This window comes from Sorex araneus, chromosome 1 (assembly GCF_027595985.1).
Source record: "Sorex araneus isolate mSorAra2 chromosome 1, mSorAra2.pri, whole genome shotgun sequence".
NCBI lineage: Eukaryota > Metazoa > Chordata > Mammalia > Eulipotyphla > Soricidae > Sorex > Sorex araneus.
Window position 1 is genome coordinate 10,035,451 of NC_073302.1, and position 16,811 is coordinate 10,052,261.

General features: G+C 38.1%; 1 protein-coding gene across 1 annotated transcript; it reads left to right on the top strand.

Annotated features, from left to right (window-relative positions):
* Positions 1–2,631: 2,631 nt before the first annotated feature.
* On the top strand, positions 2,632–15,507 carry LOC101542415 (olfactory receptor 1J4-like). Its single transcript, XM_004613536.3, has 3 exons — positions 2,632–3,126; positions 10,638–10,648; positions 14,568–15,507. The coding sequence occupies exons 1-3, from the start codon at positions 2,632–2,634 to the stop codon at positions 15,505–15,507; spliced, it is 1,446 nt and encodes a 481-aa protein (XP_004613593.3).
* Positions 15,508–16,811: the final 1,304 nt, after the last annotated feature.

Here is a 16,811-nt window from a genome sequence, read left to right on the forward strand (position 1 = left end):
CTGAGAATTAAATTGGACACTGCCAACATTAATAAGCGCCATACTTGTCATGTAATCAATGGTCAGTAAACAAGGGGTATTTTATTGTGTTTCTCCAAACCAAGTGTTTTCACATAGATGTTCTTATTTCTCCACTACCAAATGCAGTCTAGGTAGAAGTCTAAGAGTACAAGCCAACATGAACTCCCTCTCATACTTTGCTACTACAGCTTGAACCCCTGCTCCTGGGTCATGGACCAATTATCTTTTAAATTAGATGTGAAGGGTGATTTGCTAGGCTTCTTCTAAGTGCTTTCTTATTTCTCAGCCTCCACACAATGATACTGTATCACAATTCATGAATCAATGATAAGAAAGTGCGCACCTTAGGGTTCATTAAAGGAGAGGATCAGGGCCCCTAGTAATTAATCGATCTTTGAACTAGAATGTTTGTTGTTTTCCTCCAATACATGAATACAAAATGCAGTAAATATTCCCTCCATAAACTGCCACAAGAAAGGACCACTATTTGGGGATGGGGGAGGGGTGCGTTGAAGGGCAATTAGGATAGAGAAGGGACGAACATGACAATAATAGTTGGGAATGATCATTTTGGACAGGGACTGAGTGTTGAAAGTAGGTAGAAGCATAATCTTTACCTGCTTTGATAATCTTTCATTATCTTTATTGCATAACCTAAGGCCCAATAAGTAATGATGTAGGTTGGGAGGGACATTCCGACCATTAATAGTCCTACACTATACCTCCACACTGCTGAAGGGACTGGTGTTGGAACATTATATTACAGAAACCAAATCATGAGCAACTTTATAACTGTCTATATCACTGTTCTTCAATTAAAAAATATTACCTCCACAGCAGTATGTTTTATAATCCCACCCTCAGACTAAATTTCCAAAGAAATATTAAACATTGAGTCTACATAACAAACCTACATGACCCCAATTTGAAATTATTTTTCATACCTGTAATAGGAAGAGCAATATAACATGCCATGTAAACCATAAAATCTCAAAATGTATTTATTTCAAATAAAGTGTTTGAAAGCACTGCATGAATTGAAGTTATCTAAGCTAATACTTTTGGAAATCTAGAGTGATATCACATACATATGTGGTTATCCTAAATGACGAGTTGAGAAGTGACACATAATGTGTAGGAACAGATTTTTACTGTGTATAAATTGCAATTTTACCTGTTTTATTTATGAGTGATGATACTCTGCAACTTTAGATAATTTATCTTTTGTTCTTCATACTTAGAAAAAATAATATAGTGCTGAATTCATACTTTGGTGAAGATTTTTAAGGTATATGTAATGCCCACAATATAATACCTGATATTGGGTAAGTTGATGGCCAATATTTTATATGATTTTGAAAGTTAATGGGCCACTGTTATCAGGAGATATAATATCTTTGATAGACAGCACTGTAGCATTGCCATCCCTGTGTCATTGATTTGTTCGAGCAGGCACCAGTAACGTCTCTATTGTGAGACTTGTTACTTTTTTGGCATATAGATTATACCACAGGTAGCTCTCCCAGCTCTGCCATGCAGGAGAGATTCTCTTGGTAGCTTGCCGGGCTCTCTGAAAGGGACAGAGGAATCGAACTCAGGCAGGCCGCATGCAACACAAAGGCCTTACCCGCTGTGCTATTTGATAAATAATTTGATGAAGAAATTTTCACTGTATTCTATTCCAGTGTAAATAGTTTTAGCAGTTCAAGGGGAAAGTTTTAGATGTGTTCTAATGCCCAAATTTCCATAAAATCATGGGAAAAGACTAGAATACCATGACATAATACAAAGGTGAGCACTTCTCTTACACTGAGAACTTTCATTCCTATTGAACTACTATAAACTTAGTGCTTTGTGTAGCATCCTAAAAAATTATGTTTTTCTAAGTATTTTATATATTGGGTATGAGTGACAGTATAATGGGTAGACCTTTTGCCTTGCTCAACTAAGGCCTGGGTTTAATCCCTGTCATCCCATATGGTCTCCTGACCATCAACAGGAGAAATTCCTGTGTGCAAAGCCAGCGCACTCAGTAACTCCTGAATGCAAACCCCCTGAGTATTACCCAAACAAAACATTTTATGTATTGAAATTAATAAAAGTACATCAATTAAAACTTGTAAATAAAATAAAATAAATCTTTAAAAAGAGGAAAAAATGAAATTAAACCAAAAAACTCTTAATGAACCACAATAAGGTCAAGTTACAGACTTACAAACTTTCATGATTATGTATCAGTCCTACAATGATCGAGTACCCAACCCTCCACCAGTGCCCATTCTCCACCACTAATGTTCTTAGTATCCCTCCTACCACCCCCTCCCAATTCTTCCCCACACCTGCCTCTGTCAGGAAATTTTCCTTTTACTCTCTCTCCTATTCAGTGTTACGGTTTTCAATACAGGAACTAGGTGGCCATCAACTTTAGTCTATGGTGTACTCTCAGCACATATCTCTCATCCGGAATAAGAACTGTGGTTCATATAACCACATGTGATTCATTAAAATTTAATACTCTCACATATAGTTGGCTCTACTAAGACGTTACAATACTCACTCTCCATACATTATTTCCCTCTTTCTTTTATCTCTAGAAAAAACAAAAGCAGAATGATGAGAAAGAATGAGACCAGAGTTTCTGAATTTCTTCTCCAGGGGCTCCCTCTTCCACCAGAACATCAGGGTTTGTTCTTTATCCTATTCCTGCTCATGTACCTGACCACAGTGTTGGGGAACCTGCTCATAATCCTGCTCATCCGGATCGACATTCGCCTCCACACGCCCATGTACTTCTTCCTCAGTGTCTTGGCCTTTGATGATGTGATTTTCTCATCTGTCACTGCCCCCAAAATGTTGATGGATATGAAGACGAGTCACAAATCTATCCCCTATGCAGGGTGCATTTCTCAGGTGTTTTTTTTAATACTCGTTGGTTGTTTTGAAAACTTCCTTCTTACAGTGATGGCGTATGACAGATATGTGGCCATCTGTCAGCCACTCCACTACACCACCATCATGAGGCAGGAGCGATGCATTGCTCTATTAGCAACATCCTGGATCCTCAGTTTCTTCTACTCATTGTTGCAGGCCCTCCTTTTGGCCAGAGTTTCCTTCTGCACCAATGTTACCATCCCCCACTTCTTCTGTGAAATCATTCCCATCCTGGAGATAAGCTGTTCGGACGTTTCACTCAATCACCAGGTCATTTACATTCTGGGAGGGATATATTTTTATCTGCCATTCATCAGTATTTTGGGCACTTATATCCGCATATGGACCGTTGGCTTGAGGAATCCCTCTGCTAAGAAATTCTTCAAGGTCCTTTCCACCTGTGGTTCCCATCTCCTTGTTGTGTCTATATTCTATGGAACCATTCTTAAAGTTTATTTTTTATCCTCCTCCTCTTCCTCAAATAATAAAGATATAATTGCTTCTGTGATGTACATGATAGTCACCCCCATGCTGAACCCTTTTATCTACAGCTTGAGAAACAGAGATATAAAACAAGCCCTTAATTTGCTGGCTAACAGAGTCAAGTTCTGTAGTCAAAAATCTTAATATGAGTATATTAACTAGTGTGCATTCAAATAACCAAGGAAACTACCGTCTTAAAAGATCTATTCTTTGCATTCAGTTGAAATAGTGTTTATAAACATCTCTGAGATATTGACATGTTTATGCTTCACTATGCTAACATTCACTAGTTTTATTCCCCAGACTGACTTTTAGGGACTGACATTTACTGGACAATGATCAGAAACTATGATGCCTTACTTCAGTATGTGTAGAACTTGGAATTTGGAGAATAGTAAAGTTACCAGAAACAGGAATAAAGAAGAAAACTAACCTAAGTCTACTAACTCTCCTAGCAGTGCCACGTTTTTTTTTCCCTTTATATTGTAAGGATGCAGGAAATTATGTATCTAAAGATTGTCAGAAAAAACTAATTGCTTATATAAATCAGATTTACTGTTAAAAAATTTTGAAATTCCCATTCAAATCTTTCAATGACTACTTTGGATGTACTTTTAAGTAAGGAATCATGCCAAGTTCAAATAGTTCTGTTATTTCTAATAAATATATTATTTTTAAATGTTAGAAGTGTTTTATATCTTGATGCATATGGTAGTTACAATGAAAAACTACAATGGTCATGACAATGGATATATGTGAGTATGTGTAGAGTTAGTGTGTGTGAAATAAGTTCAACATGACACACACCTTCAATGTTTTCACTTTGTCTATGTATTCTCTTCGTTTATGATTACTCAGTACTATGAAAATTCATGTGGAAGGAATGAAAAACCATATTATTTGAGACTGGAAAAGTTATGTGTCATGTGGGTGTTTGTGTAAAATTACATATATTTTTTTATTTGTGCAAATTTCTTACTATACCTTATATATGATATATATATATTTATTGAACAAAGTTTCATTTAAACCAGGCTACTTATAGAAACATAAGGGGGGAAAAGAGAAGAGTAAGGAAGCGAGAAAGAGAGAGAGAGAGATTGAAGGAGAGAGAGAGCTGTGTTAGTAGATTACATGAGCTTCTCCAGAGAAAAAATAAAAGCAGAGAAAGGCTTTGCGTGAAGTTAATCTCAATTTTTCCAAATTGTCTTGACCTTGGAAACATTCCTCATTTTATAAGAACATGTTGCTTTGAAAATATAATACAACACACATAGGTCAACACATAGGTCAACATGTGTCAACACACGGATAGATATAAACTAAATTTATACCTTAACACGAAAAATACATCTGAAAAATGTCATATTTATATCATTGTATCACGTGTATCACCTGTTATCCTGTTGATCTTCAATTTGATAGAGCAGGCACCAGTAACTACTCCACTCATCCCAGTCTTGTGCTAGTGTAGCCCAATAGCATCTGCTTGCTCCAGGAAGAGGAAGGGCCTCAAACCATTCATTCAGTGTTTGACTAAAATGTATGACCATCTCGTAGGTGAGTGGCTACTCGGTCTTTTGACATCCCATGGAATCCAGTCGGTAACAGCTCTAGTCCACTGGTCGTCTTTGAATCACATCACGTGTTCAACCCATATGATTTTTTTGATGCCTTGGCAAATGAGACAGTGTCCCTGATTATTGATCATTGATAGAGGTTGGAACTCTGGATTCCTTCTGTCACTTGAGTGAAACATGATACTCCAAGCATAGCTCTTTTGATTCCTCTTTGGGAGACCCGAATAGCCTTCTCATCCTATTTTCACAGGCCCCAGGTCTCTGAGGCGTATGTTAGTGCAGGGAGAACGATGGAGTCGAACAGATGTGCTTGAAGGCAGAGGTTCTTTGTCCTCTTAACCACTTTTTTGATGCTCTTGAAGGCTTTCCACCCTGCTCTCTTCCTCCTGCGCAGTTCTGGTGCCAAGTAGATCCTCATGTTGAGTTCTTGACCCAGGTACACATAGCTGCAGCAGATGTTTGTTCCATTGAGAGAAAATGGAAATTCAGAGACTTTTTCATTTTTCATGAACATTGTTTTGGTGAGATTCAGCTGCAGCCCGACCTTTCCACATTCGCGGTCAGAGTCGGTTGGCATTTGTGCAGCTTGGCTAATGTTTGGTGTTATTAGAATGATATCATCAGTGAAGTGGAGGTGGTGTAGTTGCCGAATGTCTATCTTCTCTCCTATTTCTTCCCATTCCAGTCATCACATGATGTTCTCGTGGGTGGCACTGAAGAGTTTCGGTGAAATGGTATCACCCTGCCGAACCCCTCTCTTTATGTCAATGATCACTTCCTCGTAGAATGGGGAGATCCTGGTGGTGAATCCATCATACAGCTCACAGAGCGTCTTGATGTAATGAGTCTGAATGCCCTTTTGGCTAGGGCTTGATGACAGCTTCAGTCTCATCATAACCAAAGGCCTTCTTAAATCGATAAAGGTTAGACAAAGCGGCATCTTGAACTCTCGCGAAAATTCAATGAGCTTGGTTACTATGTGGATATGTTCGATCGTGCTGAATCCTTTTCGGAACCCGGCTTGCTCGCTTGGTTGTCCTTCATCTAGTGTTCTGCCTATTCTATTCAGAACTACACAAGTGAAAAACTTGTAGACAGGACAACAGGCGGATAGACCTTAGTTGCCATGTCTTGGATGTATCCCTTCTTGTACAACAGAACGGTCCTGCTGGTTTTCCACTGGGACGGAACCTTGCATATGGACAGGTAGCATGTGAAGAGCTTAGCCACTGTATTGATGAGTACTGGTGGCAGATTATTCAGGTGTTCGGGTTTGACCTTATCCCAACACGGTGCTTACCAATGAAATGGCGAGTCAGATTTCAGAAGGGAGGACATTGGGAATGACATATCCATCCTGCAGAATTTGGTTTGCTGGCAGGTGGATATGGCTGTCAAAGAGATCCGAGTAGAAATCATGAATAGTACTCTTCATTAGCCTCCTGGAAAATATGATAGATCCATAATGGTGTTGGAGGGGAGTAATCTTGGTCTTGTAGTTGACTAAGGACAAGCGAGCATTGGGACTATTTATCCGGCTTCTGCCACATTGGCCAAACTGTTGTTCTCTCTTTGAGGTCTTCCTTTATCGCTTTTGTGCACAGCTTTGTGAGCTTGGACCTTTGCTTGTGGTTGCATGTGGTTCACGCAAACTACATTGGCAAATGAGCTCGAGAGTTTGCGGAGACAGGCATCTATTTGTGCCTTTCCCACTCTCGGCATTCTTCACGCAGTAATGTAAGTGCTGAACCAGTTTATCGTATTCTTCATTGATGTTGTCAATGACGGCATCTTCCCACGTGCCCCAGTGGTGCCAAAGAACTCCGAGTTGGTCCAAAAAAATGGACTAACACCATGCACAAAAGTCAGACAAAATGGATTAAAGACCTCAACATCAGACCTGAGCCCATAAGGTACACTGAAGACAAGGTCGGCAAAAACCTTCAAGACACCGAAACTAAAGGTATCTTCAAAGATAACTCGCCACTGACCACATGGAAACAGAGATAAACAAATGGGACTATCTTAAACTAAGAAGCTTCTGTATCACTAGATATTTTAAATTTCGTTTATTTTTTTATTGAATCACCGTGTAGAAAGTTACAAAGCATTCAGGCTTAAATCTCAGTTATGCAATGACTGAACACTCATTCCTTCACCAGTGCACATATTCCACCACCAAGAACCCCAGTATACTTCCACTCCCACCCCCGCCCCCTTCCCTCTGTGTTGCTGATAACTTTCACTTTACTTTCTCTTTACTTTGATTACATTCAATATTTCCACAAAAAAACTCATTATTATTGTTTGGAGTTTCCCTCCCAAAATCAGACCTGCTAAAAAGGAAACATTTGATAATTTGTTTTCCATTGCTTAGAATGAAAAGATATGAGGTTTTAGATTTCTGTATTTTAATATTTTAGTAACTAAGTCCAGGGAAATTTCTGCAGAATATCTGATTTATTTATTTATCTATTTATAATGAATCACCTGAGGTACAGTTACAGATTTACAAACTTACGACGTGCTTACATTTCAACCATACAATAATCAAGTACCCATCCTTCCACCAGTGCCCATCTCCAACACCAATGTTCCCAGTATCCCTCCCACCACCCCCACCCCATCCCTGTGCCTCTGTGGTAGTGCGCACTGCATTTTACTCTTTCTTTCCTTTTGGGTGTTGTGGTTCGCAATACAGTTATTAAATGGCAATCATATTCATTATATAGTCTACTTTAGCACACATCTCTCATCCCGAGCGGACCCTCCAATCATCCTTTACTTGGTGTTCCCTTCTCTATGTCAGCTGCATTTTCCCCCACTATCTGAGGCTGGCTTCCATGCCATGGAGCAACACTCCTGGTCCTAATCTCTACTATCCTTGGGTGTTAGTCTCTCTTTTGTTATTTTATATTCCACAAGTGGGTGCAGTTCTTCTCTGTCTGTCCCTTACTTACTGACTCATTTCACTTAGCATAATACTCTCTATGTTAACCACTTATACACAAATTTCATGACTTATTTCTAACAGCTGCATAGTATTCAATTGTGTAGATGTACCAAAGTTTCTCCCACACACCGCTAGCCCCCCCCACACCCCTAGCCCTCCCCACCACCCCTAGCCCCCCCTTGCCTGTGTAACTGTTAAATTTCACTTTACTTTCACTTTGATTGTATTCAATATTTCAACAAAAGTCACTATTATTGTTTGGATGGTCTCCTCCCTAAAGTTGGACCTGCTGAAAAGGAAGCATTTGATAATTCGTTTTCCATTGCTGAGAATGAAGAGATATGAGGTCGAGTGACCGCACCTAGTGGCCTTACGGTTTTGGGTTTCTGTATTTTAGTATTTTAGTATCTAGGTCCAGAGAAATATCTGCCAGGAATTGCATCATTGCAAACTTGCACTATTCAATTATATTATATTCCACATATGAATGCAATCTTTCTATGTCTCTCTCTTTCTTTCTGACTCATTTCACACAACATGATACTTTCCATGTTGATCCATTTATATGCAAATTTCATGACTTCCTGTTTTCTGACAGCTACATAGTATTCCATTGTGTAGATGTACCAGAGTTTCTTTAACCAGTCATCTGTTTTGGGCCCTCTGTTTTTTTTCCAGATTCTGGATATTGTAAACAGTGCTGCAAATGAACATAGTAATGCAGATGCCATGGCTCCATCTTATCTCACCCAATATAACATGTTTTTGTGAATTGATTTTACAGATTGTCGCTTGCTGTGTTTTGCTGTTTTTAAGAGTTTTTAAATGGGATCCTTCATATTTTCTACATACTATATTATTTCATCTGAAAAATTAGGATAATTTATTTATTTTAAATTTACAATTTTTAATTTATTTTTGCTGCATAATTGTTGCATCTAGTACTCCCAATTTTATGGAGTATTGGAGATACTGTGGATATTGAGTGGAAATTGTGGGCATCCTTGCCTTCTTTTGATCTCAGAAAGAATCTTTTAACCATTGAACATAATATTAGCTATGGGAGGGGAGTGATAGGGAGGGCCCAGTGCTAGTCTCTGAGTGGGGGAGGAGAGGAGAATTAAATGCACACACTCTGCCCTAAAGTATGGTCATGAAAAACAATGTGGGTCATAAAAAGGCAGAATCTCTTATATCTCTACTCATACCCTTGCTCATCATTTTGCTCGAGCGGGCATCAGTAATGTCTCCATTCATCCCTGTAGCACGCTAGTGTAGCCCAATGGTGTCTGCTCACTCCAGGAACATGAAGAGCATCAAACCATTCGTTTAGGGTCTTGCGGAAGAAGTACGAACATATCGTAGGTGTGCAGCCAGGCGTTCCTTTGACATCTTGTGGAATCAGTAGGTAATGGCTCTAGTCCAGAGAAATATATATGGCAGAATATGTATGTAATATCAATTTGAGGGGAAGATTGAGTGGTACAAGAAATGTTAAAGGAAAACTTATGAAAGACAGTGTGCATATAAGCTCTTCTCTGAAATCTCTTAATGGAGTCCAGTTCCCTATAAATATAGGTGCATGCTAATATGTTATAGAAGAAATATTCTTCTGACTGACATACTGAAAACTGCATCACAATATTGTGATGTCTTGTTTGAACAATTTAGGTACGTTTGTGATAATAAATAACCAATGTCACTGTCATCCCATTGCTCATCGATTTGTTCGAGTGGGCACCAGTAACGTCTCTAATTGAAAAACTTATTGTTATTGTTTTTGGCATATCCAATTGCACGGGTAGCTTTCCAGGCTCTGCCGTGTGGTCTCCATACTCTCAGTAGCTTGCTGGGCTCTCCGAGAGGGGCAGAGGAATCAAAAACGGGTTAGAACGTGAAAAGCGAAAGCCCAACCACTGTGCTATCGCTCCAGCCCAATTATAAATAATATATTAATAAAGTATCCTGTGCCTATAAATGCTTATAATTTATCCAATTAATACTTATAAATGTATTCTTCACTTGGTGTAATAAATAAAATTAATGACACACAGTGGACATGCATTGAATATCTGTGTGTGTGACATGAATCATCTAAGTAAATTCTATCAAAGATTCAATGGCATGCAAAATTAATTTGAATTTTATAGCTTCAGAGACAGAGCTGAGAGAAGTCACTTGACTTATTGAGAACCAGGAGTAAATGGCCAACAGAATCTGGCATCCAGTCCTGTCTGGAAAGACATTGCCTGCATTGAAGTTGGAGCATATCTCAGTATTCCTCCCTCCAGCTGGAACTCTGGGCAGGCAAACAACTGCCAGGATGCCCCTGATACCTCGGTCACTCTCAGGTGGCTTCACAGGCTCAGAGTCTCCAGTCCACACAGAAGTCTCTCCCCAAAGTCTCACTGGACTGGCGCAATTATCCTACTTTCTCCTTAACTAGGAGCTTAGGGACCTTTCACTTAGCCTTCTCTATGTTTATAAAGTACTATTCTTATTTCTTGGAGTCAAGGACCGGCACAGATAGACCAGGTGTTTATGGATTCACAGATGCTTACCTCTTGTTCATTTTTTCCTGGGTTCTAGGACAGAAGCTGATCAGAATTTTAATTGGATACAAGGTCAGAATTTGCTAAGCTAACAAGAATTGCTGAGGTTGGAATGAGCTGGTTTCAAGGTGAGCAAAGTGTGTCTCATGTGCTTAGAGGTCTGTAAATGCATTTACTGTTCAGCGCTATGTGTGGATCCCTCCATGGGCAATGTGGATATATGAATATTTCTTCAAAGTTGGTGTCTCTATATGTGTGACATTTAACTTACAATATAGATCTTTAAAAGAGATAAGAGAGATAGAGGGAGAGAGAGAGACTTAGAAGACAGAGATGTGCAAAGGACTTATAATGATTGTCCCTCCAATCAGACCACATGTACCATATAAACTACCATTATGAAGATGCAGAGCAGTTCCTAGTGTGGTTTGGGGTCTCATCATCAACTATCAAAAATATTACTCTCCTTTAATCACTTCCATATTCTGTTCTTTTACACAAATAACAGAGTTTAGTGAAGACATTGCAGCATCAGAGTAGACAGATGTGTGCTCACTATGAAGTAAAATTTATTTAATAGACCCATGACCAGCATAGGGGAAGAAACTTGAAATCAAGCTTGAGGAAGTTTGGAATCCCTTGAGTAATCTGAGGGATGCTGCAATATGCAATATTTCATTTTGTTTATTGATTATCTTCATGTGTAACACTATGGTTAATGTGTTTGTGAGTAATATATGATGTCTTATTGGCAGGTAGTATGTTAATTGTGGTCTGTGAACTAAAGGCAGACTGTGTGCCTCATCCACAGCTACCTTAAGACTCTGTCAGTAGTGGCTATTATATTGCATTGAGCATATGGTCTTATGTGCTTTTTTACCTGTGATAGCGTATCACACACTAATTCCTAGGACACCAATGGCTCAGTTCATCAGGAGAGGTCTAAACATCAGCATGAACACCTGTTTGAATTTCCTAAGGTTCGGTTTCCTACTGGTAACGAAAGAGGAACTAATCCTTGATCACAATGCTATTTGAGAATAAAATTGTACTATGTACAACATCAGTACACACCAGACTTGTCAGGTAATCAGTGTAATCAAGACATATTTTATTGTGTTTCTTTAAATCAAGTGTTTTTACTTAGACATTCTTATTTCTCCTCTACCAAGTGCAGTCCAGGTAGAAGTCTAGAGAGTACAAGCCAACATGAACTCCCTTTCATATTTTGCTACTACAGCTTGAACCCCAGCTTCTGGTCATTGACCAATTATCTTTTAAATTTCGTGTGAGTTAAGTTTCTTGGGTGATTTGCTAGTCCTTTATCTGATTTCTTTTTTCTTAGCCTCTACACAATGATACTGTATCATAATTCATAAATCAATGATAAGATAGTACACACTTTAGAGTTCATTAAAAGAGAGGATCCATGCCCCTAGCAATTCATAGATCTTTGGAGTAGAATATTTGTTGTCTTTCCCCAGTACATGAATACAAAAGGCAGTCAAGATTCCTCCATAAACTTGCCACAAGAAAGGGCCATCTTTGGGGGATGGCATGGGGGTTGTTGTAGAGCAGTTAGGATAGAGAAGAGACAAACATGACAATTATAGTTGGGAATGATCATTTTGGAAAGGAACTGAGAGCGGAAAGTAGGTAAAGGCATAATCTTTACCTACTTTGATAATTTCATTATCTTTACTGCAGAACCTACGACCCAAAAGGAAATGGTGTAGGTTGGAAGGGAAACTCAGACCATAGGAGAAAGAGTCCTACACTCTTCTTCCACACTGCTGAAGGGACTGGTGTTGGAACTTTAAATGACAGAAAGCAAATCATGAACAACTTTATAACTGTCTATATAACCGTTCTTCAATTTTTAAAAAAAGATTACCTCCACAACACTGTTTCATAATCCCACTCTTAGACTAGATTTCCAAAGAAATATTAAACCTAGAGTCTATGTGACAAACCTAAATGACCCAAATTTGAAATTACTTTTTCACACCTGTGATAATAAGGGCAATACAATATGCCATGTAAACCATAAAGTCTCAAAATGTATTTATTGGAAATAAAGTGTTTGAAACACTGCATGAATTGAAGTTATCTAAGCTGATATGTTTTGAAATCTAAAGTGATATCATACACAATTGTGGTCATCCTAAATAATGACGAGTTGAAAAGCTACACAAATGAGTAGGATAAAGCTTCTCACTGAATATAAATTGAAATTTTACCTGTTCTATTTATGAGTAATGGAACAAAGCAACTTTAGATAATTTATCTTTTGTTATTCATAATTAGGAAAATAATATAGTGCTGAATTCATACTTTGGAGAAATTTTTAAAATATATGTAATACCTTCAAAATACTGCCTGCTATTCGGTAAGTTGATGTCCAATAACTTATATGATTTTGAAACTTAATGGGCCACTGTTATCAGGAGATATAGTATCTTTGATAAACAGCAATGTAGCATTGTCATCCCATTGTTCAACGATTTGCTTGAGCATGCACCAGTAATGTCTCCGTTGTGAGACTTGCTGTTACTGTTTTTGGCATATCAAATATGCCACGGGAAGCTTTCCAGCCTCAATCATGCGGGCGAGATACTCACAGTATTTGCCAGGCTCTCTGAAAGGGACAAAGAAATTGAACTTGGGTCGGAAGCGTGCAGTGCAAAGGCCTTACCCTCTGTGCTATTTGATAAATAATATAATCTAGAAATCTTCACTGTATTCTATTCCAGTGTAGATAGTTTTAGCTGTTCAAGGGGGAAAGTTTTAGATGTGTCCTAATGCTCAAAATTCCATAAAATTGTGGGAAAAGACTAGATTGCCATGACATAATACAAAGGTGAGCACTCCTCTTACACTGAGACCTTTGATTCCTATTGAACTACTCTAAACTTAGTGCTTTGGGTAGCATCCTGAAAAAATATGCTGTTATAAACATTTTATACATAGGGTATGAGTGATAGTACAATGGGTAGGCCTTCTGCCTTGCTCAACTCCAGCCTGGGTTTAATCCCTGTCATCCCATATGGTCTCCTGAGCACCACCAGGAGAAATTCCTGTGTGCACAGCCAGTGTACTCTGTAACTCCTGAATGCAAAACCCCTAATCATTGCCCAAACAAAACATTTTATGCATTGAAATCAATAACAGTAAATCAATTAAAACTTGTAAATAAAATGAAATAAATCTTTAAAAAGAGGAAAAAATTAAACCAAAAAATGTTCTTAATGAATCACAATGACATAAAGTTACAGACTCACGAACTTTTATGATTATACTTCAGTCCTACAATGATCGAGTACTCATCCCTCAACCAGTGCCCATTCTCCACCAACAATGTTCCCAGTGTCCCTCCTGCCACCCCCTCTGCATTCCTCCCCACCTGCCTCTGGCAGGCACATTCCCTTTTACTCTCTCTCTCCTATTCAGAGTTATGGTTTTCAATACAGGTACTAAGTGGCCATCATGTATGGTCTATAGTCTACTCTCAGCACATATCTCTCACCCGGAGTGAGCCTCCAAGCGTCATACACTTCGTGGTCCCTTCTCTACCCCAGCTACCTTTTCCCCCAGCAAGTGAGGTCAACATCCAAGCTGTGGAGCAAACCTTCTGGCCCTAATCTCTATTATCATTGATTGAGTGTTAGTCTCCCCTTCTGTTATTTTATATTCTTCAAGTGCGTGCAGTTATTCTATGTCTGTTCCTCTCATTCTGATGTATTTCACTTAGCATGATTCATTCCATGTTGATCCACTTATGTTAGAAAAGATGAAATAATAAAAACAATTTTGTGTTTCAAAAACAACATTGTCTTTCAAAATGAAATTTTACTACTGATGTTAGAGTGTAATGTACCACTGGAACCTGAATGGTACAAACTGTGGTTCATGTAACCACATGTGATTAGTTAAAATTTAATAGTCTCACATAAAGTTGGCTTACAATGATGTTACACTACTCACTCTCCCCATACATTATTTCCCTCTTTCTTTTATCTCCAGCGAAGTCAAAGGCAGCATGATGAGAGAGAATGAGTCCAGAGTTTCTGAATTTCTCCTCCAGGGGCTCCCTGTTCCACCAGAACAACAAGGTTATTTCTTCATCCTCTTCCTGCTCATGTACCTGACCACAGTGTTGGGGAACCTGCTCATCATCTTGCTCATCCGGATGGACTCTCGTCTCCACACACCTATGTACTTCTTCCTCAGTGTCTTGGCCTTCAATGATGTGTCGTTATCATCTGTCACAGTCCCCAAAATGTTGATGGACATGAAGACGAATCACAAGTCTATCCCCTATGCAGGGTGCATTTCTCAGGTGTTTTTTTTAATACTCTTTGGTTGTTTTGAAAATTTCCTTCTTTCAGTGATGGCGTATGACAGGTATGTGGCCATCTGTCAGCCGCTCCACTACAACACCATCATGAGGCAGGAGCGATGCGTTGCTCTAGTATCAACATCCTTGATTGTTAGTTGCTTCTACTCTTTGTTGCACACCCTCCTTTTAGCTAGAGTTTCTTTCTGTGCTGATGTTACCATTCCCCATTTCTTCTGTGAAATCATTCCCGTCCTGGAAGTAAGCTGCTCAGACGTTTCACTCAATCACCAGGTCATGTACATTGTCGGGGGGATTTATTTTTATCTGCCATTCATCATTATCTTGGGCACTTATATCTGCATATGGGCCACTGTTCTGAGGAATCCCTCTGCTAAGAAATTCTTCAAGGTCCTTTCTACCTGTGGTTCCCATCTCCTTGTTGTGTCTTTATTCTATGGAACCATTCTTAAAGTTTATTTTTTATCCTCCTCGTCTGCCACAAATAATAAAGATATAATTGCTTCTGTGATGTACATGATAGTCACCCCCATGCTGAACCCTTTTATCTACAGCTTGAGAAACAGAGATATAAAACAAGCCCTAAATTTGCTCGCTAACAGAGTCAAGTTCTGTAGTCAAAAAACTTAATGTGAGTATATAAACTAGTATGCATTCAAATAATCAAGGAGACTATCATCCTAAAAGATCTATTCTTTGTGTTATTTAAAATTGTCGTATACATCTCTGAGATGTTGACATATGTATGCTTTACTCTGCTAACATTCACCAGTTTTATTCCCCAGACTGACTTTCAGGGACTGACATTTACTGAACAATGATTAGAAACTATGATGCCTCATTTCAGTATGTTTAGAAATCAAGATTTGGTGAATGTTAAATATATCAAAAACAGAAATAAAGAAGAAAACTAACCCAGGTCTACTAACTGTCCAAACATTGCCATGCTTTTTTTTCTTTATATTGTAAGGATTCAGGGAATTATGTACCTAATGATTGTAAATAAGCCTAATTGCTTATATAAGTCAGATTTCCTGTTAAAAATTCTGAAATTCTGATTCCAAACTTTCAGTGACTACTTTGGATGTACTTATAAGTAAGGAATCATGCCAAGTTCAAATAATTCTGTTATTTCTAATAAATATACTATTTTTAAATGTTATAAGTGTTTTATATCTTGATCATATGGTAGTTACAATGGATAACTACAATGGTCATGAGAATGGATATGTGTGAGTATGTGTGTGGGTGAAATAAGTTTAACATGATACACACCTTCGATATTTTCACTTTGTCTATGTATTCTCTTTGTTTATGATTACTCAGTACTATGAAAATTCATGTGGGAGGAACAAAAAACCATATTATCCTGAGACTTGAAAGATTATATGACATGTGGGTGTTTGTTAAAATTACATAATTTTTTTACATTTGTGCAAATTTTTATACAATACCTTACACATGATATATATAATTTTTAGTGAAGATAGTTTCATTTAAACCAGGCTACTTAGAGAACCATGAGGGGAAAAAGTGAGACAGAGTGCTCTGTTAACAGATTACATAAGCTTATTCAAAAAATAAAAAAGCCGAGAAAGGTTTTGAGTGAAGGTAAATCACAATTTTTTCAAATCGTCTTGGCCTTGGAAACGTTCCTCACGTTATAAGAACATGTGGCTTTGAAAATATAATACCACACACATAGGTGAAGTACAGGAATAGGTATGCAGTAAGTTTATACATATAAACATGAAAAATACATCTTAAAATGTCATATTTATATCATTAGTATCTGCATATATCAAATGCGTGTGATCATTTTTGTAAAAAGATGACTCCATTTTTATATCTTTTTTTTTCTCACATCTCTAATCTTGTTTTTCATACATCCAACTGACATAAAGATAAAATGTCTTTTCTCTTACTGCATACCA

What these genes read in the sequence shown, in the direction of transcription:
- LOC101542415 (XM_004613536.3), top strand. Translation starts at nt 2,632, where the DNA reads ATGATGAGAAAGAATGAGACCAGAGTTTCTGAATTTCTTCTCCAGGGG.